Genomic DNA, 23,819 nt, shown 5'->3' with positions numbered 1-23,819 from the left:
CGAATGTGTGCCCAAGCCTAGTTTTGAGGGCGGTGGCTAGAGCCTAAATCTCTGTGACATTGACAAGTAAATTGATGGTTGTATTGAACTGACAGCGAGAGCTGAAGGTTGGAGCGTTTGTTATTGTCAAATAGACTAGCTGTGCTCGCGGCTTGGTTCGCACAGCGCACGCAACGGAAGCCCTCAAATGTGAATAATTATCACCGTTTTTGCAACATTTTTCATTGATGCTCCGCTCCTGTTGGTCGTAGCGTAATGTTATATAGCTTAAAGCCTTCCTCGACAAATGGACTAGCCAACACGAAAATAATTTTTAAAATCGAACTAGTAGTTCCTGAGATTAGCGCTTTCAAATAAACAAACAAACTCTTCAGCTTTAGAATAGAATAGAAAGTCATTCATTCAAATAAACTTAATTTAAGCACTTTTGAATAGTCATAACAATTTTTTAATCTACCGCTCATTCGGAGCTGTCTCATCACAAGAAGAACGAGCAAGAAACTTGTGTGTTGCTCTTTTAAATAATCATTGTAAGTTCACATTTTACAAGTCGAAACGTGTGAATACAAACTACCAACCAGCACTAATTTATTTAAGCTCAAATATAAAAACACAATAAGATTAAATCAGTCGTAGTGATAAGAGCAGACCAGTCCCTACAAGGAGCACTCGTTCACGAGTATGACGCTTTATTATATTAGTCAAACAAATAAGAGAAATGTAATTGTGAATATTGTAGGCATCGAGGGTTTTATCCCGGATTTAGGTGAGTGTTAATCAGGGCCGGATCGTGAATTTGAGGGGGCCCTAGACTTAACCTACTTAGGGCCCTCGTAATTATATTACTCAACTTAAAAAATACACCAACCAAAAACAAGCGACCAGAGATTCCCCTGTGATGACAGGAGGGTGGTGAGAGTAAACACACACAGTAGGGTGTAACTTGTATATTAACTGTTACATCTTGATTTACTCTAGCTTACACTAATTACATAAACTATATATATGAGCTACTGCGTCACCTACGTGTCGTAAGATAAAACGTACACTGGCACAATGTACTATTGAACGTGCTGATTTGCATCACTATATCACACCCCGTTCCTTTCAGTAGACGCGCACTTGTTTGATCTCAGGGTTGCCAATCTTATGGTTTTCAAACATTCTAGATATTTTTTATATTCTAAATATCGTTTCGTAGCGTGTGAGACGTGGACATTAAATCAAAAGGAAAGAGACAAACTGGAGGCTTTTGAAATGTGGTGTTGGAGGAGGATGGAAAGAATTAGCTGGAAGGATAAAGTAAGAAACGAAGAAGTACTACACAGGGTAAAAGAAAAAAGACAAATATTGAACACCATAGAAAATAGACGAGGAAAAATGTTAGGGCACTTGATACGGCACGATGATTTCATGAAAATTATTATTGAGGGGAAAGTAGAAGGAAAGAGGGGGAGGGGAAGAGCAAGGAATAGCTACATCAAACAAATTGAGGACAAAATGGGAGTCGTGTCGTATCAAGAATTAAAGAGCATGATGAAAGATCGCGGAAAGTGGCAAGAGCTCCACCGACAAGAGCGTAGCTCTTAAATTATGAATGAATGAAATATCGTTTCAGTGGGGACTGGGGGGCTTTTGTACTTCAAGGCCCTGGGCTACAGCCCAAAAAATGCATTCTGAAAGGGCCCTTTAAACCTACACCCGTATCACAAGTCACTACTTGGGGTTCCTCTCCCGGTAGCCTAACAAGAGCCTAGCTTTTAAATTATGAATGAATGAAATATCGTTTCAGTGGGGACTGGGGGGCTTTTGTACTTCAAGGCCCTGGGCTACAGCCCAAAAATAGCCTAACAAGAGCCTAGCTTTTAAATTATGAATGAATGAAATATCGTTTCAGTGGGGACTGGGGGGCTTTTGTACTTCAAGGCCCTGGGCTACAGCCCAAAAATGCATTCTGAAAGGGCCCTTTAAACCTACACCCGTATCACAAGTCACTACTTGGGGTTCCTCTCCCGGTAGCCTAACAAGAGCCTAGCTTTTAAATTATGAATGAATGAATGAGTGTAGTACCCGTGTCTGTGCTGATAGTGGAGCCCCCAGGGCAGCGAGAAGGGAGCCTGCGACATCTCACGCCGCGCCCCGCCGCCGCCCGGCACGCGCCCTCATCCGCGCCTGTACACAAAAACACTATTAAAGAAAAAAATATATATTCAGTGCTTTTCATCAATTTTACGATATAAAAAAAAACAAACACCAAAAAAAAAAAATTAAATTCAATATAACATGTAGATAATCTATACATATAAATAAAATTGGAGTGTCTGTTTATAACATTGAAATAACCGTTTTTTTACTACATGCATAACATTTTTTACAACTATTGTCTGTCAGTCTGTTCGTTCCGGCTAATCTCTGAAATGGCTGGACCGATTTTGACGGGACTTTTATTGGCAGGTAGCTGATGTAATAAGGAGTAACTTAGGCTACATTTATTTTAGAAAAATAAACTTAAATTCCACACGGACGAAGTCGAAAATACAGCTAGTGTGTAATAACATTTTATATTCTATTCTAAGATTGTACGTGTCACGAACTCTCGAATGAATTGAGACTGAAAATTTGTGTTATTTCCCTGAACAATAATCACTTGGTTTTTACAATTGTAAAGTACATTTAAAAAATATATTGTACATATAAGACAGCTTTAGCAGCCTTACTTCCGATGGTCGCGGGTTCGATTCCTCGCACGGCACAATTGTATTCACGAGTATGATCGTTTGTGATCTGGGTGTTTTCTATGTATATTATGTATGTTTTAAAATAAAAATGTCCTTATGTATATGTATCAGTTGTCTAGTACCCATAACACAAGCTTTAGCTAGCTTAATTTGTGTCTAGATGGCGCTGTGTGAATTGTCCTGAGATTATTATTATTTTTAAACGAGACTGAGGTATCCACGCAGTCTGTTTTTACAAACGCTGCAAAACATTATTGAAAATTGAAACGACAACAATTCTGTAAAAAAAACGTAATTTGAGGATATTGTAATATCCATTTCGGGTACAAACATCACGCACAAAATCCAATCGCGGCTGGCAGCCGGATATTGCGAATCTGCGTTAATGCGACTGTCGCGTCGCACGCAAACTGCCTTGCAGGATTATCAGTTATCGATTGAGATGCTGGGGGACACTTTTAAGAGACGACAGATAATAATCTCAGGACAATTCACACAGCGCCATCTTGTCCCAAGTAAGCTAGCTAAAGCTTGTGTTATGGGTGCTAGACAACTGATACAAATATATAGATATTTTTTTTTCGTGTAAATGCATATTATATATAGAAAATATTCAGATGGATACAAACAATCATACTCATGAATACAAATTGTACCGTGCGAGCAATCGAACCCGCGACCATCGGAAGTAAGACGGTGTGCTAAACCCCTAGACCACCTGGAGTCAAGCTCGCCAAAATGTAAAATTTTTAAGTGCAATAAAATAATAAATAAATATACATAGAAAACACCGAGAGCGATACAAACAGTCATACTCATGAATAAATTGTACCGTGCAAGGAATCGAACCCGCGACAGCGAAGTAAGACGGTGTGCTAAACTTATGGGACGCAGTCACCTAGATACATGAAAATAATAATTGCATTTAATAATGTCTAGTAAGACAAATTCAATATTGTCTACTAGGCACTGCTGTATCTAAACTGTGTCACCCCACCTTACATGTTCCTATTGTTATTTAGTATATAAGATCATTATTTCTATGTACATATTGTCAGTTTATCATCATCTGTAATATACATCGTCTCGACCAACAACATCGTAAAATTTACACGCAACAAAACTCATTACATAGTATAAAACAAAGGCGCTGTCGCTGTCTGTCCCTATGTATGCTTAAATCTTTAAAACTACGCAACGGATTTTGCAGCGGTTTTTTTAATAGATAGAGTGATTCGATAGGAAGGTTTATATGTGTAATACACGTATATCCGTGCGAAGCCGGGGCGAGTCGGTAGTTTATTTATAACTAGCTGTACTCGCGACTTCATCCGCGTAAAATAGTGAGCTTGACCAAATAATGAAAAAAAAATGTTATGACCTAACCCAATAAAAGCCAAATGAAAAAGTTTCATCCTGTTTGCTTCAAATATGACGACCCTTCCATACATAACTCTTTCAACCCCTTATAACTCTTTTTCTAAATATGTATTGAATAAATAAGTTAAAAATGACAATATTTCCATATAAACATTTATTCCCCTTTAAATTCTTTACAACCCATTTTTCTTTATTTATAATTAATCAACAGCCTCAAAAATAAGTTTCAATCTTCTAGCTTCAAAAATCACGATTCTTCCATACAATCTTTCATCTCCAATTTCAACCCCTTACATCCCAATTTTCGCATTAAAAAGTAGCCTATGTCCTTTCTCAGGGTCTAGACTATCTGTGTACAAAATTTCATTTAAATCGGTTCAGTAGTTTTGGCGTGAAAGCGAGACAAACAGACAGACAGACAGACAGAGTTACTTTCGCATTTTTAATATTAGTAAGAATTAAGCCCCCTAGGTGTGGCGGGTGGCTCATCAACATTCAAGCTCGGGACTCGAAGCCGTACTCACAAATGCAATTCCGCGACGCACAAGGTACAATCACCTCGTATTGTTAGCCAATATTACATTCAAATTTACAATATCAATACGCACTCAATTTGAGATTTATCTTATTTGAATGGTACATACGGCCCGCCGGATGGTGAGCGGTAAACGTCGCGTTGTGGTCACAGACAACATGCTGTCCACCTTCATGAAGGAAGACTGCTGGTCGCCACTACCGTGGATTGTCATATTTATGTTAGCTGTACTCGCGACTTCGTCCGCGAGAAATTTAACTTATTTTTCCAAAATTAAAGAATTTTTCTAAAATTAAAGTAGCCTAAGTCACTCCTTGTTACATCTTGAAAAACCCCATGCTGTGGTCTCTATAGAATCATAAGAGTCTGTAGACCTACACGAATAAAGATATTTTGAATTTGTATCGATTTTGACTTAGACTGGCCCCGCAAACATATTGCCATATGAGAAGAAGCAACAGTGAGAATATTTGCCTCTTTGAATTTCTCTCTTAATTTTGTTTTATTTATAATACAGGAGACAGACGAGCATGCGGCTCACCTGATGGTAAGTGATTACCGCCGCCCGTGAGCACCCAACACCAGGGGAATTGCAAGTAAGTTGTTGGTGACCATAAACATAAAATATTTTACTAGCTGACCCACGCGGTTTCGTCTGTATCATACTTATTTGACATTTTTCAGTATATTTCGCTCAATTTACATAATTTTTTTTTTAATTATAGTGTACTAGCTTTCAACGCGGCGTCGCTCACATGTTTTTTTTTTAGTAAAAATATCCTAAGTTCATTCTAATACCTCCAAAATTTCATGATGATCGGTTCAGTAGTTTTCGCGTGAAAGCGTAACAAACATACCTACTGTCACATTTATAATATTAGCACAGATAACATAATATTACATAATATTAGTAAGGATTGTAGAGAACGGAATCGAACGCACGACCTCGAGGTTGCAAGCTGAATAAGACTAAGAAATCCAATGAAAAATCCATGTCGATCACAATCAGCTGGTGGCGCCCCGCAGACAGGAAATGAACCCGCGGCCGACTTCCGCCGCCCCGGCACACCGCCCGCCCACCGCGCCCATGTACCGAACACAGACGCACAGACACGCTAGACAACGTGCTGTTGTATTTATTACTAGCTATTCTCCCTGGCTTCGCCTGGGTGTACATGTATTATACATATAAACCTTCCTCTTGAATCACTCTATCTATTAAAAAAACCGCTTCAACATCCGTTGCGTAGTTTTAAAGATTTAAGCACACATAGGGACAGACAGACAGCGACAGCGACTTTGTTTTATACTATGTAATGATATGTAGAAATAGAAAACATCAGACCGATCCAAACAATCATACAAATGTGTATTACCGTGCGAGGAATCGAACCCGCGACCATCGGAGGTAGCGGCGTGTGACATGTTAGAAAGTGACAGAAAGTGACAGTGTATGTCTGTACTGCTTACACAGTTCAGTCTTATAATCTACTAGCTGTTCCCCGCGACTTTGTCCGCGTGAAATTTAACTTTCATTTACTAAAATAAAAGTAGCCCTTATTACATCAGCTACCTGCCCATGAAAGTCCCGTCAAAATCGGTCCAGCCATTTCAGAGATTAGGCGGAACAAACAGACAGACAGACAGACAAAAATTGTAAAGAATGTTATTTTAGTGTATATTCATATACATGTAGTAAAAACGGTTATTTCAATATTACATACAGACACTCCAATTTTATTTATATGTATAGATGGTAGAGCTGGAGTATTTGCAATGTCTGTCCCACATATTTAAGTCGTCAAGCAAATTGCTTTGTAGCGTTTCTTTAGCTTTCAGTAACTTAACTTGTTACATCTGATAATAAAAGAAAATTCCAAAAACTCAAATAGAAATGGGACCAACCTAAACCAAACTGTTAGAGACAATCATGCTCATGAATACAAGTGTTTGTACCGTGCGAGGAATCGAACCCGCGACCATTATATGTAAGCTTGTTTATACTGCTAGATCACCGAAGCCGTCATAATACTATGATTATTAAACGACGCCCTCGGTGATCTAGTGGTTTAGTACACTGACTTTATACTACACGAGTATGATTGTTTGTTTCGGTCTGGGTGTTTGCTATGTATTTCTATGTTATTTAAAAAAAAACTATGTATTTGTATCAGTTGTCTAGTACCCATAACACAAGCTTTAGCTAGCTTAACTTGGGTCTAGATGGCGCTGTGTGAATTGTCCTGAGATTATTATTATTATTATTAAAAAGATTTGAATTCACGACCTCTGTACTCAAGCCGTGGCAGCCAACCACTAAACCGCAACGGTGTCGACATTTATTGGGAACGTGAATAAAATTTTTAAATTATTAAATTTCGCGGCGGAGCCCTAACTGTCAATTGATTATTCCGCACGGTGCCGCAGCCCCCGGCGCGCGCCCACCTGATTGACACGTACGGATTGACAAACAGGTGGATTGTTATTATAATACACAGGAAGCCACGTGGCAAATATTAAAAAGAGCGCGAGGTGTAGCGATAGGTGGCCGAGGATAGAGTCGCCAACCGTCCTGTTCTCCCAGGACATGTCCTAGTTTCTGAAGTGTCCAGCAAAGTCCTGAATATGCGCCTTAATTACTGATTTTCAACAGTATGATTGTATCAAATACTTTTTAAAAACCGGATTATAAATTACTTGAATTTTACTACATACTAGCGACTCGCCCCGGTTTCGTCCGGGTGTGCAAGTACTATACATATAAACCTTCTTGAATCACTCTGTCTATTAAAAAAAAACGGTTAAAAATCCGTTGCGTAGTTTTAAAGATTTGAGCATATATAGGGACGGACAGACAGCGATTTTGTTTTAGTTTTTTTTACTATGTATGTAATGATTGATATAACTATTGCAACACTGTTACTGCGTTCTGTTTTTATGGGAAGAAATTATATTTTTTTTTTAAGGTTTTGTATTTTATGTTGGGCTAAAAAGGACTTGTATCCAGAGCCGTAAAATATTAAATAAAAAAAAAAGTTCTGTTTTTAAACGGGATAGTCCTGGTTTTTTTAATTTGGGCTTGGTAACCCTAGGTGAAGGTTATTTTTTTTTATGGAGGCTTGTGGGGACGGGTCTTTTAAAAGAAAAAATATTCGTAGCAGTTTTGATATCAAGAGGTGAGTCATTCCGAGGTTTGATAGCCTGAACGACGAAGGAATCGCCCAAACCGGATAAATGAGCCGGCTTAGTTAAGTAACCAAGGGCCCTGGGGCACCACCGCTCGGCAGTGGAGCCCTACATTACAGTTTTATTAAAACGCACATATCTCTATCCGTCAAACTGACAACACTGCCAACCAACAGAAAGAATTTACGGGAATTCCGAAGGTACAACTTTAGAATGTCTCTCAACTGAGTTGCCATGAATAAAGTCAAGTTACAACCTGTTATATTTATTTTGAAAATGGGAGAAATTTTCAAAAGTTCACGTCTATCGAGATTTTCTGGTAAGAGTTCGAGGGTCCCCTGAGCATAAGGGCCCCGGGGCACTGCCCCGCCTAGCCCCTAGGTAGCTACACCACTGGATATAGCTATGAAATGGCATAGATAAAAATTCCTGGTGAATTTTTCACGATGTGCTAACTGACCTGACCTCATGCTCTTATCATCCTCCACTGGTGCCCCGCCAGCGTATACCGCCAGCGCAGGCGGGTGCACCATTACATTATCAACCAAAGTGAAAATCAAAATATCTTTATTCATGTAGGTCTATTACAGACTCTTATGTCAAATCTACCGTCAGTTCGGTATGATTTCGAGATGAGAACAACTGGCAAGAAACTCAGCTCGTATTCTTTTCAAATGAATGTTGTACATGTTTACAATAATACAGATCATCAAAAGTAAAACACAATCCCCCGTGATTTCCCTCGCAGTAATGTTGCAATCGCACAAACAATTGCACGTGTCTGGTAATGTGCCAGCTTCCGGATCCGGCCACGCCTCCCGCCCAACGGCACGGGGTGGCAGCGGGTCACGGGGGTGAGGGGGTTGGGTTAATATTTGAACAGCATCCGGTGAGAGGTCTCAGCCGACTGTACCGTATATTCATATTTATCCAACTTCTGCCAGTGTTTAGTTTACTAGGTTTGTTTCTCATGTTGGTTACTAGATGGCGCTAGTAGAAAAATTGAAACGCGCTAATGTTTGACTTTTGTCCCAATCCATATATCCGATCAATCCTTAGTCCAATTCAAACGGGAATTGACATTACGATGGCCGAGGTTCGAACCCTAGCGGTGTCCTCTGACTGTCGTCGTATCCGTCAGGCGGGAGTTGTCCTTCAGCCACTCCATAAGCCTTCCTTGGTTTGGAGTGTCATCTGCACTCGCCTCGTATCGTCCGGTGAAGCTGTAAAGGCCAGCTGCGGCCAACAGCATTAGAGTAGTCCGAAATTTTTTTTTTAATTTGGTCATTTTGTTCACAGTGTAAATATTTGTGTTTTATGGTAGTGTCCTCTATAGTAAATTGTATTAAACATACAGTATTCCCCCATTTCATTTGAATTTCTATGAACTTAAATTGAGGTACAGAAATAGTTAAGGATAATCTCAGGAACTACTGCTTCCAATTAAAAAATAATAATTATATATTTGTTATATTTCAAATATATTAAATATATATGAATCGAGTCTAGGTAGCGAACTTTGAAAAAGGGCGAGCACAATAGATCTATATAGGTCGCAGTGCACCTGCACCTGGTCCAAGCACCTGACAATTGCCCAAAACCAGGAAAAGCGACTGTTAGTACTGTGGACTGGTGATCTTATTGCTAGCAATGTACCATGTCAGGTTGACCTCCACACACGGTTCCCTCTTGATAAATCCCTAGTGAATTTGTCAGGATGTGCTAACTGACCTGACCTCATGTTCTTATCATCCTCCACTGATGCCCCGCCAGCGTATACCGTCAGCGCAGGCGAAGGCACCGTTACAATATCATATATAAAACAAAATCTAATTAAGTATACAAGAGTTTAGGGGACGTCGGTGTCGCGTCACGTGTTGGTTGTGACATTGTCACTTTTGTCACACACAATGCCATCAATTAGCTAATGAGCGGCCGCCACCGTGCACCGTCGCGTCGCACTACAAGCACCACCGCAGCACAATGTATACCCTATATATGTATTGTAACGAACTTCTAATAATGGACCGGGGAATAAAGAAGACACATTCACAACTCAACGTACTAATTATATAAATGTAAAAGTTCAGCTTTACAAAGTTTGTTTTTTTTAGTTTACAATGGTTTTTTTTATTGGGGCGTTTGGGCTATTTTCTTATTTTTTTTTTATGGATGATAATTCAAATTAAAATTCATAAATAATTTATTCTTGTAGGACATTTTAGCCGCTTATGAACTTAATTTTTTTATAATATAATATTTCCCCACCGTCCAGTTCAGTATATATGTATATTCAATTGAGAAGAACTGGCAAGTAACTCAATTGAATTACTTTTTTTAAAAGCCAGTTTATTTACAATGTATATTTATATAGGTGTCTATGTCTAACATTAAATGAAATTTCAGTGCATGAACAACTATTGCCATGCACGCTCGTCATTCAAGTAATCGTTTAGTGAGTAATAGGCCTTGCTCAGTAAATATGATTTAACAGATGTTTTGAATTTATTTAAGGGTAATTCCAACATATCCTTTGGTATCTTATTGTAAATTTTTATACCTATTCCCATAAGGACCTATTGACTTTTTCTAAATGATACTTGGGGACAGCAAGTTTCTCTTTAAATCTAGTTTTAATATTATGAATAATGTAACGGTGCTCCCGCCTGCACTGACGGTATACGCTGGCGGGGCACCAGTGGAGGATGTCTTATAAGAACACGAGGTCAGGTCAGTTAGCCAGCACTAATTAATTAATTACTCAAATAGAAAAAATATTGAATATATAACCAACTGGTTAAACAATTAATAAGAGGACTGATTGTCATAGTGATTAGAGCAGACCAGCCCCTACAAGCAGCACGTTTAGCAATTTATTATTTTACAACCCCTAGCTTGCTAGCAGTACTTCGAATATTTATGCAACAATTACACGGTCGGTTGCAATTTGAGAGCATCTCAATTATCTACCCCGTTTATAAAGATTCATAATGGATACTGTTGCTTTAAAATATTTACGTAAAAAAATTTCAAATCGTTTCTTTAAGAACTAGCTTTTTAAATTTGTCTATATGTACGTTAAAGTGTGATGGATCGGTGGACTGTCTGGGTGTCTAAATAATGAAAACACGTATATTATAGTAATACTAGCTACTCGCCCCGACTTCGCCCGGGTGTACATGTATTATATATATAAAACTTCCTCTTGAATCTATCTATTAAAAAACCGCTTCAAAATCCGTTGCGTAGTTATAAAGATTTAAGCATACATAGGGACAGACAGCGACAGCGACTCTATTTTGTACTATGCAATGATGATATATTAGGTTCTAACATAATTTGTAACAAATGTAGAGAGTGTTGACAAAATAACTAATAATAATAATCTCAGGACAATTCACACAGCGCCATCTAGACCCAAGTTAAGCTAGCTAAAGCTTGTGTTATGGGTACTAGATTACTGATACATATACATAGATTTCTTTTTCTTGTAAATACATACATATTATATATAGAAAACACCCAGAATGATACAAACAATCATACTCATGAATGCAAATGTTTCGAATCGAACCCGCGACCATCGGTAGGCGATGTGCTAAACCGCTTTACTACCAAGTCCATCATAATATTTTAAAAAAAATTGTCAGCCTGTCTGTTCTTGCTAACAGCTGGACCGATAAAGACGGGATTTTCACTCGCAGATAGTTATGTTATTGCATAGATATTGTTATAAGGTGTAAATTATAGTTTTGTGTTAGAATTTTTTTTATTTTATTAAATAAGCTAAATTCCACGCGAAAGAAGTCGCGTGTAACAGCTAGTATACAATACAGGTAATAACAATAGCAATATACAGACAAGTCGTAGAACTTGCAATTGTTTTGTGACAGTTGTAAAATAAATATTTACCCCGGAATTCGAACCCGCTACCCTTTGTGTGCGTCTCAATTACACGGCACATTATCGGATCCACTTAATCCGGGGGGAGGGGGCGCAACAAGTGGCCGGCGATGGGGTTGCTAATGAATTGAGCGACGGCCCACGATCTATTACTATTTACAAGTGTAATCCTTTTTTGTGCAGCCACCCTTGCTAACTACCCGTCGTGTGGGTTTTTAGAGATAAGATATTGTCTATATATTTTTATAAAAAAATAAATAAGTAGAAAAACAAATAAACATCGATACCGTTGTGGTTCAGTGGTTGGCTGCCACGACTTGAACCCAGAGGTCGTGTGTTCAAATCTTCTTACTTGTTATTATGTGATCTATACATCTATACATAAATAAAATTAGAGTGTCTGTTTGTTAATATTGAAATAACCGTTTTTTACTACATGCATATGAATATAAATACGGTACATAGACCAAAATAACATTTTTTACAATTTTTATCTGTCTGTCTGTTTGTTCCGGCTAATTTCAGTAAATACATACACATTATACATAGAAAACACCCAGACTGATACAAACAATCATACTCATGAATACAAATGTTTGTGCCGTGCGGGGAATCGAACCCGCGACCATCGGACGTAAGGCGGTGTTATAGACCGCTAGATGACCGGGGCGTACTTTTATCAAAATATATTAAAACAATAATATTTTTTAATAAAAGTATTTGAATACAATTATATACATATTTTTAATTTTGAAATTGTTCTATAGAGAGCTACAGCATGGGGTTTTTCAAGAAGGGTATATTAAGGTTTCTTAAGGGTTGTCAACGCCTGACACCCCTGGTGTTTCAGGCGTCCATAGGCTACGGTTACCGTTTACCATCAGATAGGCCGTATGCTTGTTTCTCTCTGAAAAGAACTCTCCATCAGAGTTTTATCAAGCACAGTGCAGTCACGCATTCTGAGCTTCTTCGGCCATGTGTCTCGCCGTGGTAATGACTCCATAGAGCGTCTCGTAGTGCAGGGAAAAGTGGAAGGCACCAGGCCACGTGGTAGATCACCAATGAGATGAGTGCAGGGAAAAGTGGAAGGCACCAGGCCGCGTGGTAGATCACCAATGAGATGAGTGCAGGGAAAAGTGGAAGGCACCAGGCCGCGTGGTAGATCACCAATGAGATGAGTGCAGGGAAAAGTGGAAGGCACCAGGCCGCGTGGTAGATCACCAATGAGATGAGTGCAGGGAAAAGTGGAAGGCACCAGGCCGCGTGGTAGATCACCAATGAGATGAGTGCAGGGAAAAGTGGAAGGCACCAGGCCACGTGGTAGATCACCAATGAGATGAGTGCAGGGAAAAGTGACTGCACTGCATCAGGCCACGTGGTAGATCACCAATGAGATGAGTGCAGGGAAAAGTGACTGCACTGCATCAGGCCACGTGGTAGATCACCAATGAGATGAGTGCAGGGAAAAGTGACTGCACTGCATCAGGCCACGTGGTAGATCACCAATGAGATGAGTGCAGGGAAAAGTGACTGCACTGCATCAGGCCACGTGGTAGATCACCAATGAGATGAGTGCAGGGAAAAGTGACTGCACTGCATCAGGCCACGTGGTAGATCACCAATGAGATGAGTGCAGGGAAAAGTGACTGCACTGCATCAGGCCACGTGGTAGATCACCAATGAGATGAGTGCAGGGAAAAGTGACTGCACTGCACCAGGCCACGTGGTAGATCACCAGTGAGATGCACAGATTGGATCAAGGCCGCAACTAAGTGCTCAGTTTACAAATGTACCCGGACAGCTGCAGTCCGCGCGCGAATGGTGCCGAAACAACAAAAAAAAAACACCAAAAAACACAACTCATTCAAAATCTTGACGACGACCACTCTGACAAGAGTGTACCCACTAAGAAGAAGAATGGTTATTTCAAAGTCCAAAATATCTGTATTCATGTAGGTCTATTACAGACTCTTATGATATGTCAAATCTACCGTCAGTTAGGGATGATTTCGAGATGAGAACTGACAAGAAACTCAGCTCGTATTCTTTTCAAAATGTTGTACATGTTTACAATAATACAGATTCATTTAAATTCATATTTGTGAGAACAGAGTGACCACCAGCATATGATATTGCAATACCAAATAGTTTACCACTTTCATGATAAAAAAATGTATATAAGTGACTGTTGCCACTTACAATTCCGTGGGAAGGAAGGAAGTGGAGTTTGCAATATCAAGAATAAAAACAAATAGTGGGCGTGCAAAGCGGCGCGTCGGAACTAGTCGTACATTTGATTTCTGTCCGTCATAATAAAGATAACTGTAAATGTTTGTACTTAGTAAGCAGTGCCGCGGGGCGCGCCTCGTCCCCCGGGGCACCACTCAACGTACTCATCGTTCAGAGGTTCCCAAACTTAACAGTTTAGTGTCCATTTTATTTTAATTCGTTTGTTAGGATATTTCTTTGCCTCGCACAATCACATTGTAGAATCACATTCCAGCGATGGTATTTCCGAACCGATACGATATTGAAACCTTCAAGAAAAGAGCTTATTCCTTCTTAAAAGGCCGACAACGCACTTGCATTCCCCTGGTGTTGGGTGCTCATGGGCGGCGGTAATCACTTACCATCAGGTGAGCCGCATGCTCGTTTATCCGTGTGCAATAAAAAATGTAGTAATCTAAAAATAAATATAACAATATTTTTTCACTAGTTTACCCGCGCAACTTTGTCTGCATAACACTCACTTGACACTTAACATTATATTTCGCGCAATTTACATAATGATTTCCTAAATTACAGCCTGTATGTTATTCTAATGTATAAACTATATGAATGTAAAGTTTCATCAATATTCGTTCAGTAGTTTTTGTGTGAAAGAGTAACAAACATTCGTATTTATAATATGAAATGTAACACGTTCAGTCGGTTAAGTCCCCCGCCCCCCGGTTCTGGACGTGGGCCCTCAGTTACAGTACAGTTTGAGGACCACTGCCGCAGTGTTATGCCCCGTTTAATTAATAATGGCCCGCGTAGGGACTGTTGGCGTTTGGTATTGTTACATTATAACTAATTCAGTTCGCCTTTTAGCGTTGTTTAGTGATTCTGTGTGGGTATTTAAGGGCGGGGGAGGGGGTGAGGGGGTGACGGTGCCGGGGGAGGGGGTGAGGGGGGGACGGCCCGCGCCTGCACCGTATGTGATGTGTTTTTGACTTTGAATCATTATAACAAGTATCAGTAGAGAATAACTGGCAAAAATCTCAAATAAATATGTTTTTAGTCAAAAGAAAAAAAAACGAAAATAATGATCCTTACTAATATTATAGATGTGAAAATGTCTTATGGAAAGTGTATAATATGAATGTGGATGGATGTAAAGGGAGGGGACGCCCTAAGAAAAGATGGATAGATTGTGTGAAAGATGATATGAATAAAAGAAGAGTATGTTCAGATATGACGACCGATAGAGAGCAGTGGAAGAGAATGACATACTGCGACGACCACAAATAATGGGATAAAGGCGAGGCAATGATGAAAGTAACTCTGTCTGTCTGTCTCGCTTTCACGTAAAAACTATTGAACCGATTTAAATGAAAATTGGAACACATAATCTAGACCCTGAGAATGAATATAGGTTACTTTTTAATCTGAAAAAGGACATTGAAAGGGTAGGTACAAGGTTGTATGGATATATCGCCATTTTCAAAGCCTGAAACTGATTTTTAGGCTGTTGATTAAATATAAATATAGAAAAATAGGTTGTAAGGAATTTAAAAGAGAGTTAAATGTTTAGGTGTAAATATTGTAATTTTCAAAGCTTAGCAGTAGCAGCTTGAAGTTTAATTTTGACCTATTTATTAAATATTAAGAAAAAGAGTTATAAGAGGTTGAAAGAGTTATGAAAGATTGTATGGAAGTACCGTCACTTTTGAAGCTTTTTCCGGAGAAACAACGGAAAAAGTTCTAACCCAATAGAAAGCCAACGGAAAAAGTTTCATGGTTATATTAAATATTTTTTTCATTATTTGGTCAGGGTCACTATTTTAAAAATAGAATGATTCAAAATAATTGACTGACTTTTCATTACCACTGTGTTCTTAGATTAATCCCGGAATCGATTCCGTGATCTCGGTATAATCTTTCAGTAATCCCGAAATCATGGGATTAAAATAAAACGGAGCTACCTGAGGGCTTTTTGGGCTGCAGCCCAGGGCCCCGAGGATACAAACGGCCCCCAGTCCCCACTGAAACGCTATTAGAATATAAAAATATATCTAGAATGTTTAAAACCATGAGGTTGGCAACACAGATTTATCAACCCATGCAATTGCACGTCTATCGAAAGGAACGGGGAATTTCTCCTAAAATATGGTCGAGCACAGTGATGGCTGGCTCATCCGTCATACTCGTGAACGAGTGCTGCTTGTAGGGACTGGTCTGCTCTTATCACTACGACTGATTTAATCTTATTGTTTTTTATATTGGACCCTAATAAATTAGTGCTTGTTGGTAGTTTGTATTCACACGTTTCGACTTGTAAATGTAAACTTACAAGGATTATTTAAAAGAGCAACACACGAGTTTCTTTCTCGTTCTTCTTGTGATGAGACAGCTTTCCGAACGAGTGGTAGATAAAAAACAAATTGTTATGACTATTCAAAAGTGCTTAAATTAAGTTTATTTGAATAAATTATTTTCTATTCTATTCTGGTCGGTGTATTTTTTTAGTTGAGTAATATAAAGTAGATTTAGCCCAGGGCTCCACAAATTCACGATCCGCCCCTGATTGTTGTTGCTGTCAATGGTACACACCAAATGAATATGTGACATGTTAGAAAGAGACAGACTACAGGTACGAGTATGTCTGTACTGCTTACACAGCTTTTTAAAATTAAGGATTAGGGAATCTTCTATAGTAACAATGAAAAGTGTAATCACTAAACATACGATATGTTTATTTTGTAGCTTTATATATGTACTTTCAACCATTACATCACTTCAAAACTGGTATAATATATTTAAATAATAAATATGACAATACATATATTTGCTCTAAAGGTCCCTTCAGTGTTATAATATTATGTTCAATGTTCAATGTTCAAGTATGTTCAAATTTAGTTTTTACATTTTGGCGCCAAAATATTTTTTACTTTTTATATGGATTTATGCACACTAAGGAACATCCTATACAGCTATATTGGTATTATAAACTCTTATTATTTTTATTTGTATATATATAAATCGTAGGATATTTAACAAGTGTTTTGGTCTATTGTCAGGTGTAGACCTGTAGCACTGCGACCTACATATATCTATTGTGCTCGCCCTTTTTCAGAGTTCGCTACCTAGACCCGTCAGGGACAAGAATTGAAGGATATTCTTTAGAGCGATGGTTTTTATCTCCTCGGGATAGAGTGTATACTTTCTAAACGAGATATTTTGTGTATGCATGAGTGGGTACACAGTTTAGTGTTATAATCTATGAAGTTGTTTCTGTCCTTGCTTTGTACCATATATCTAGAAAGGTTTTTTAATGCCGGAAACGAAAGTGGTTAAGAAGTGGTTGTAATTAGTGGTTGTAAAGAAATAAGAGTATAATGGCAGGGCCATCAAATGTTGAAGATTTAAAACTATATACAACAGATTATATAGTGATGTGAGGTGTCAGGCCAAAGACAATGATAACATGAACTGTTTGAGGGTGTTGAATGATCAACAGTAACAAGGGGTGACAACTAAAGGGTGGCCACCACCGACCAAACACTGAACACTACCACAATTACCTTAATTAGGGTTGATAACCCTTCACCGGAGCAAATACGATCAATTTATTATGTTATCACATTAAGGATACGAACAGAAATAGAGATGTTTGTTCAAATAAACTCAAACACTTACCACTTACCACTTTCATTAAAAGAGGAAAAATAATGATAAAAAATTTATAAGTAGTCTTAAGACATTTGTGGGGGTTTATACTATATAACAGTGGTAAAAAACAAAGTCTCTGTCGCTGTCTGTCCGTCCCTATGTATGCTTAAATCTTTAAAACTACCCAACGGATTTTGAAGCGGTTTTTTTAATAGATTAAGTGATTCAAGAGGAAGGTTTATATATATGATACATGTACAGCCGTGCGAAGCCGGGGCGAGTAGCTAGTTAATAAATAAAGAAATAAACTTTTGAATAGTCATTTTTTTATTCTACCACTCATTCGGAACGCAGACTCATCACATGAAGAATGAGCAAAAAACTTGTGTGTTGCTCTTTTGAAAAAATATTGTTTCTGCTTGTAGAGACTGTACAAACAATTATAAATATAAGCACTTTATAATACCATAGATAATTTTTTAATAATTCGGAAAGCAAGAAGAAGAACGAGCATGTAACTTGTGTGTTGCTCTTTTAAATAATCATTGTAACTTTACATTTACAATTTCGGGACGTTCGAATACAAACCACCAAGTGGCACTAATTTATTAACTTCAGAATAGTGGAAGCGAATTGCGAGGAGCTCAGCGTCGAAATCAAACGGGGATTAAAATGACGACGGCCTGAGCCGAAGTTAGAATCCATAGCGGTGCACTCAGACTGGCGTCGTGTCAGCTTGAATTTGAAACATTCGATATATAAAAAAATACTAAAACATAAGTCAGTCAATACAATGTATCATTACTTGTTAATGTAAATTTACTTAAAGCAATATTTGACAGCCTCGGTGGTCTAGTGGTTTAGCACACTGCTTTACTATCCGATGGTCGTGGGTTCGATTCCTCGCACGGCACAAACATTTGTATTCATGAGTATGATTGTTTGTATCGGTCTGGGTGTTTACTATGTATAATGTGTATTTATTTACAAAAACAAAATGTATCCATGTATTTATATCAGTTGTCTAGTACCCATAACACAAGCTCTGCTGCTGTCCTGAGATATTATTATTATTATTATTTATTCAAAAGAGCAACACATATCTTGTTAAATATCCCACTTTAATTATCCCAATTTTATTGTCTCAATATTATAACTGTTTGGGTTTGTTCCGTTGCCTGTAGTCCATTTTAAAAAGGTGAAATTACTTTGGCGCCAAAATATTGACATAAAAAAAAAACAATATTATAGAGATCAGAAGGGAACTGTAGAGAATATATATATATATATATATATATATTGTCATATTTATTACTTAAATACATTATAACACTGTTAGTATAGAAGATTCTCTAATAAACATATCTCAACACATGTCATTTTCACTACCACCTCCGATCGATCCTCGTCCAATTCAAACGGGGATCGATATTATTACATGACGGTCTGAGCCGAGTTTCGAACCCCAAGTGCCTAGCAGTGTACTCAGACTGTCGTCGTATCCGTCAGGCGGGGGTTGTCCCTCAGCCGCTCCATAAGTCCTTCCATTGGGTTGGAGTGCCATCTGCACTCGCCTCGTATCGTCCGGTGAAGCTGTAAAGGCCAGCTGCGGCCAACAGTATTAGAGTAGTCCGGAAAAGCCCATGTCTTAACAAAACTTGACAATATTAGATGTAATAGTGCCACTGTCCGCCACGACGCTGCAGGCGGTCCCCCGTGTGAGGGACACTCGACACTCCCGCGGTGTCGACACTGCGACGGCGACACTGACAGGGGACCGGGACACTTATAGTGTACACTCAATTAGCTTGATTGGTGTCAGGGAACTGAGCCGTGTATTGTCTACAGCAGAGTTGAATAACATGCGGCCCGCGGACGCTTGCGGCCCGGTAGAAATGTTTATGCGGCCCATCATGTATTTCTATAATTGAATTTATTTTTTCTACTTTCTTATTATAATCTTTATTACATAGTATAAAATAGAGTCGCTGTCGCTGTCTGTCCCTATGTGTGATTAAATCTATAGAACTACGCAACGAATTTTGAAGGGGCTTTTTTTAATAGATAGAGTGATTCAAGAAGGTTTATATTATATGTTATATATATAATACATGTACACCCGTGCGAAACCGGGGCGTGTAGCTGGTATAATATAAATAGAAAACACCCAGACCGATACAAACAATAAAACACTCATGAGTGTGATTGTTTGTGTCATACAAATGAATGTGTCATGCGAGGAATTGAACCCGCGACTATTGAAAGTAAAGCATCAGTCCGTTGATTAAAAAGGTTGCTGACTCTTGGCTGACTAGCTATATATATACCACGGTGCTGCTCGCGTGGAATGCGAGTGAGTCAACTTTCTCATAGTGCAGCTTTCTGATGAATATAAATAATAATATGAATCATTTCTACGGGACGGACAGACAGCGACAGCGACTTTGTTTTATACTATATGTAGTGATATATGTATTCAAAAAAAGGAATATATTTATTTATTTATATCAGTTGTCTAGTACCCATAACACAAGCTCTGCTTACTGTGGGACTAGATGGCGCTGTGTTAATTGTCCAGGGTTATTTATTTATTTATATCAGTTGTCTAGTACCCATAACACAAGCTCTGCTTACCGTGGGACTAGATGGCGCTGTGTTAATTGTCCAGGGTTATTTATTTATTTATATCAGTTGTCTAGTACCCATAACACAAGCTCTGCTTACCGTGGGACTAGATGGCGCTGTGTTAATTGTCCAGGGTTATTTATTTATTTATATCAGTTGTCTAGTACCCATAACACAAGCTCTGCTTACCGTGGGACTAGATGGCGCTGTGTTAATTGTCCAGGGTTATTTATTACTATTATATGTCTCATGTCAATTGCATTCTCCTACTACGGTACTCCAAAGTCACCGTCAGTTTGTTTGTCATCTTAAAATCTCTATATTAATAAAATATATTGTTGATGTAATCACTGTCAGCGGGGGACCGTGGGGTCGCCGGGGGGCGGCGGTGAGGGGGTGAGGGGTTGATCAAAGAAGACAAGTTGTCACTGGCATGCAACAAGGTTACGGTGACGCGCCGTGATGGAGAAAATGGAGGACTTTTTTTTATTCTTATATTTATTTAGTGACTTTTATCATAATATGACAATGCGAGTCCTGTAAGAAGATAAGATTTCTACCATACAATGAAAACAAATGTTTTCGGGCGTTGATACAAGATCGGATATATATTTTCCGTGGTACATACCAAGAATACATTACAATAAGAGACCAAGGGATATACTGGAAGTACCCTTAAATAAATTCAAAACATCTGTTAAATCATATTTGCTGAGTAAAGCCTATTACACACGAAACGATTACTTGAATGTCGAGCGTGCATGGCAATAGTTGTTTATGCACGGGATTTTCGTGGGAAAGTTACAATATGCAATGCAATATGATATTGTATTCGCTAACACCTCGGAGTTTCAAATGAAACCCAAATTTACATTAAATATTGACTATTAATAATATATTTTTTATAATTCTGAAGAGATCTATAGAATTTTTTTGAAGAAGAAAAAATGAGTTAATTAATACAAAATGAAGTAGGTTCATTGAAAATAAATCTAAAGCGCCTTAAAAAATTAAATAGCAACTTTTTGCAGCTAATAGTTTTTGTGTTTATTAATCTTGAAGGCGTGCCGGAACTGTTATATTGATATAAAGAAAGCCAAAACAGTGGCTACGCAATAAATATTGATTTTGTTTGAGTAAAGAGTTTCATTTTTTTAATTTCTGAGTCTCTGAATAAAGAACTGTCCTAGGCAGGGCGTCGTCAGGTGGGCTCCCTACTGATGCTGGTGAGGAGCGAGCGCGGCCGCCCGCCGTGCTCGAATCAAAAGTAATATTACATCTTATCAAACCACAATTTTCAACTAATGACCTCGTCGTGCTAATCTACACCATATGCCCTTACAATAAAGGTCAATATTTAGTATAACAGGTGTAAAATTGCGCGTGCATTGAGGTAAGGATGTCATAAGGTTTTTGAATCGTTTAAAGTGATTATAGAATGGATTGTTGAGGTGACGTCTGTCGCAGCTAGGGGCTGCTGGTGCAGTGGTTAGAAGTCTCAACAAGGAATTGCAGTTCAATTTTTTACTAATATTATAGATAAGATGATATCTGATTACCTCAGTGGTGTAACGGTTTAGTACACCGCTTTACTTCAGATGGTAGCTGGTTCGTTTCCTGGCATGGTGTTTACACTTTTATTCATGAGTATGTTTATCGGTCTGGGTGTTTTCTATATATATATTATGTATATCATCATCTGCTTCTTCCTTATCCCATTTATTTGGGATCGGCGTAATATGTTTTTCTCTTCCATTCATCCCTGTTCGCAGTCATCTCGTTATTTACTTCCTTTCTTACCATATCATCTTTCACACAGTCCATCCATCTCTTTTTTGGCCTTCCTCTGCCCTTATAACCATCCACAATCGGGGGAAGGGTATTGTTAGTAATGTGGACTGATAACACCATCACTAGCAATGTACCATGTCAGGTTGACCTCTACGCGGTTCCCCCTGGAAACCTAACTGTGCTAACTGATTTGACCTCGTGCTCATCTTATCATCCTGCACTGGTGCCCCGCTAGCGTAAACCGTTAGCGCAGGCGGGTGCACCATTTCATTATCATATAAAAAAAACTAAGTGGTCTCGGACAGTGCGGCTTCAGAGGAGCTTCCTCGAATGAACTTCCTGCCGAGGTTTTCCCCCGAGACTACAGCATGGGGTTTTTCGGGAAGGGTATATTAAGGTTTCTAAGTGTCGGCAACGCGCACGTGACACCCCTGATGTTTCAGGTGTCCATAGGCTACGGTAACCATTTACCATCAGATGGGCCGTATGCTTGATTGCCACCATAGTAGTATAAAAAAAATCTCTAAACAAATATGTATGTTTATACAGATTGTTTTTATTAAACTGTGATTACCGTCGTTGGTAATGCATTTATTAATATCTCATCTTATCACATATCTAATGGGCGCCCGTGTGGAGGATGATAAGAACATGAGGTCAGGTCAGTTAGCACATCGTGACAAATTTACCAGAAATTTGTCACGATGGTTTCCAGATGGGACCAATTTTATTTTTATATATATGACTAGCTGGTGACAGCGACTTCGTCTGCGTTTCCGTTGATTTTCGTAAGATAAGTAGCCTATGTCGTTCCTCCGGTTCAGTGGTTGTGATGTGTTTTCCTAACATTTCCCTTCACTGCTCTGCTCCTATTGATGGTAGCGTGATGAAAAGTATACCATAACCTGCCCGGGAGTATGGAGAATAATTGTACCAAGTTTTGTTAAAATCCGTCGAGTAGTTTTTGTTTCTATAACGAACATACAGACAGACAGACAAACATTTTACTGATTGCATTTTTGTCATCAGTAGAGATCACTGATCACCCTCTGATAGCTATTTTTGAAATATATTTCATGTACAGAATTGACCTCCCTACAGATTTATTATATGTATATATTTTAATGTAAGCTTTTATTCTTGTAGAATATTCTTTCCTCATGTTTTTATGAACTTATGTACATAGGAATGTCTGAGCAAGAAAACATTTGTGAATATTGTCCAGAAACATTTTCTTTCTTTTTCTTACCTATTTACATATGTATAGTCTAAAACATACAAGATATATATATGTAATTTAAGACACTTAAAAAGGTTAAAAAAATCCGTATACAATTTTAAAACACACAATATGTATATATATAAAACTAGCTGTACTCGCGACTTCGTCCGCGTGGAATTTAACAAAAAAGATTTAGAGATTTTTTCTAAAATAAAAGTAGCCTAAGTTACTCCTTATTATATCAGCTACCTGCTAATAAAAGTCCCATCAAAATCGATCCAGCCATTTCAGAGATTAGCCGGACAATCCGACAGACAGACAAAAATTGTAAAAAATGTTATTTTGGTGTATGTACCGTATTTATATTCATATGCATGTAGTAAAAACTGTTATTGCAATATTACAAACAGACACTACAATTTTATTTATATGTAATAATACTTCAATACACTTAAAAAAACACTAGCAGATAGTGGTCCATCTCTAAATAGTACTTACCCAATTTATTACCCTAAATGGTATCACAAGTATCCAATAATAACCAGAAAACACACTTATATACACA

The 23,819-nt window shown here is 38.3% G+C and overlaps 1 protein-coding gene across 1 annotated transcript in view; it reads right to left on the bottom strand.

Moving 5' to 3' along the window:
- LOC131849919 (transcriptional regulator Erg-like) overlaps positions 1-23,819 on the bottom strand; it is a 34,074-nt gene extending 10,255 nt beyond the window's left edge. The window contains exons 1-2 of the mRNA XM_059200050.1: positions 23,753-23,819; positions 2,071-2,172 (exon numbers count right to left, since the gene is read on the bottom strand). Of these exons, the coding sequence (XP_059056033.1) occupies positions 2,071-2,126 (56 nt within the window). The 5' untranslated portion in view covers positions 2,127-2,172; positions 23,753-23,819. The remainder of the gene's footprint in view (positions 1-2,070; positions 2,173-23,752) is intronic.

This window comes from Achroia grisella, unplaced genomic scaffold, assembly GCF_030625045.1.
Source record: "Achroia grisella isolate CSIRO2021 unplaced genomic scaffold, CSIRO_AGI_Agris_v1 utg6672, whole genome shotgun sequence".
NCBI classification, from domain to species: domain Eukaryota; kingdom Metazoa; phylum Arthropoda; class Insecta; order Lepidoptera; family Pyralidae; genus Achroia; species Achroia grisella.
This window is presented reverse-complemented; position numbering and strand designations above follow the sequence as displayed.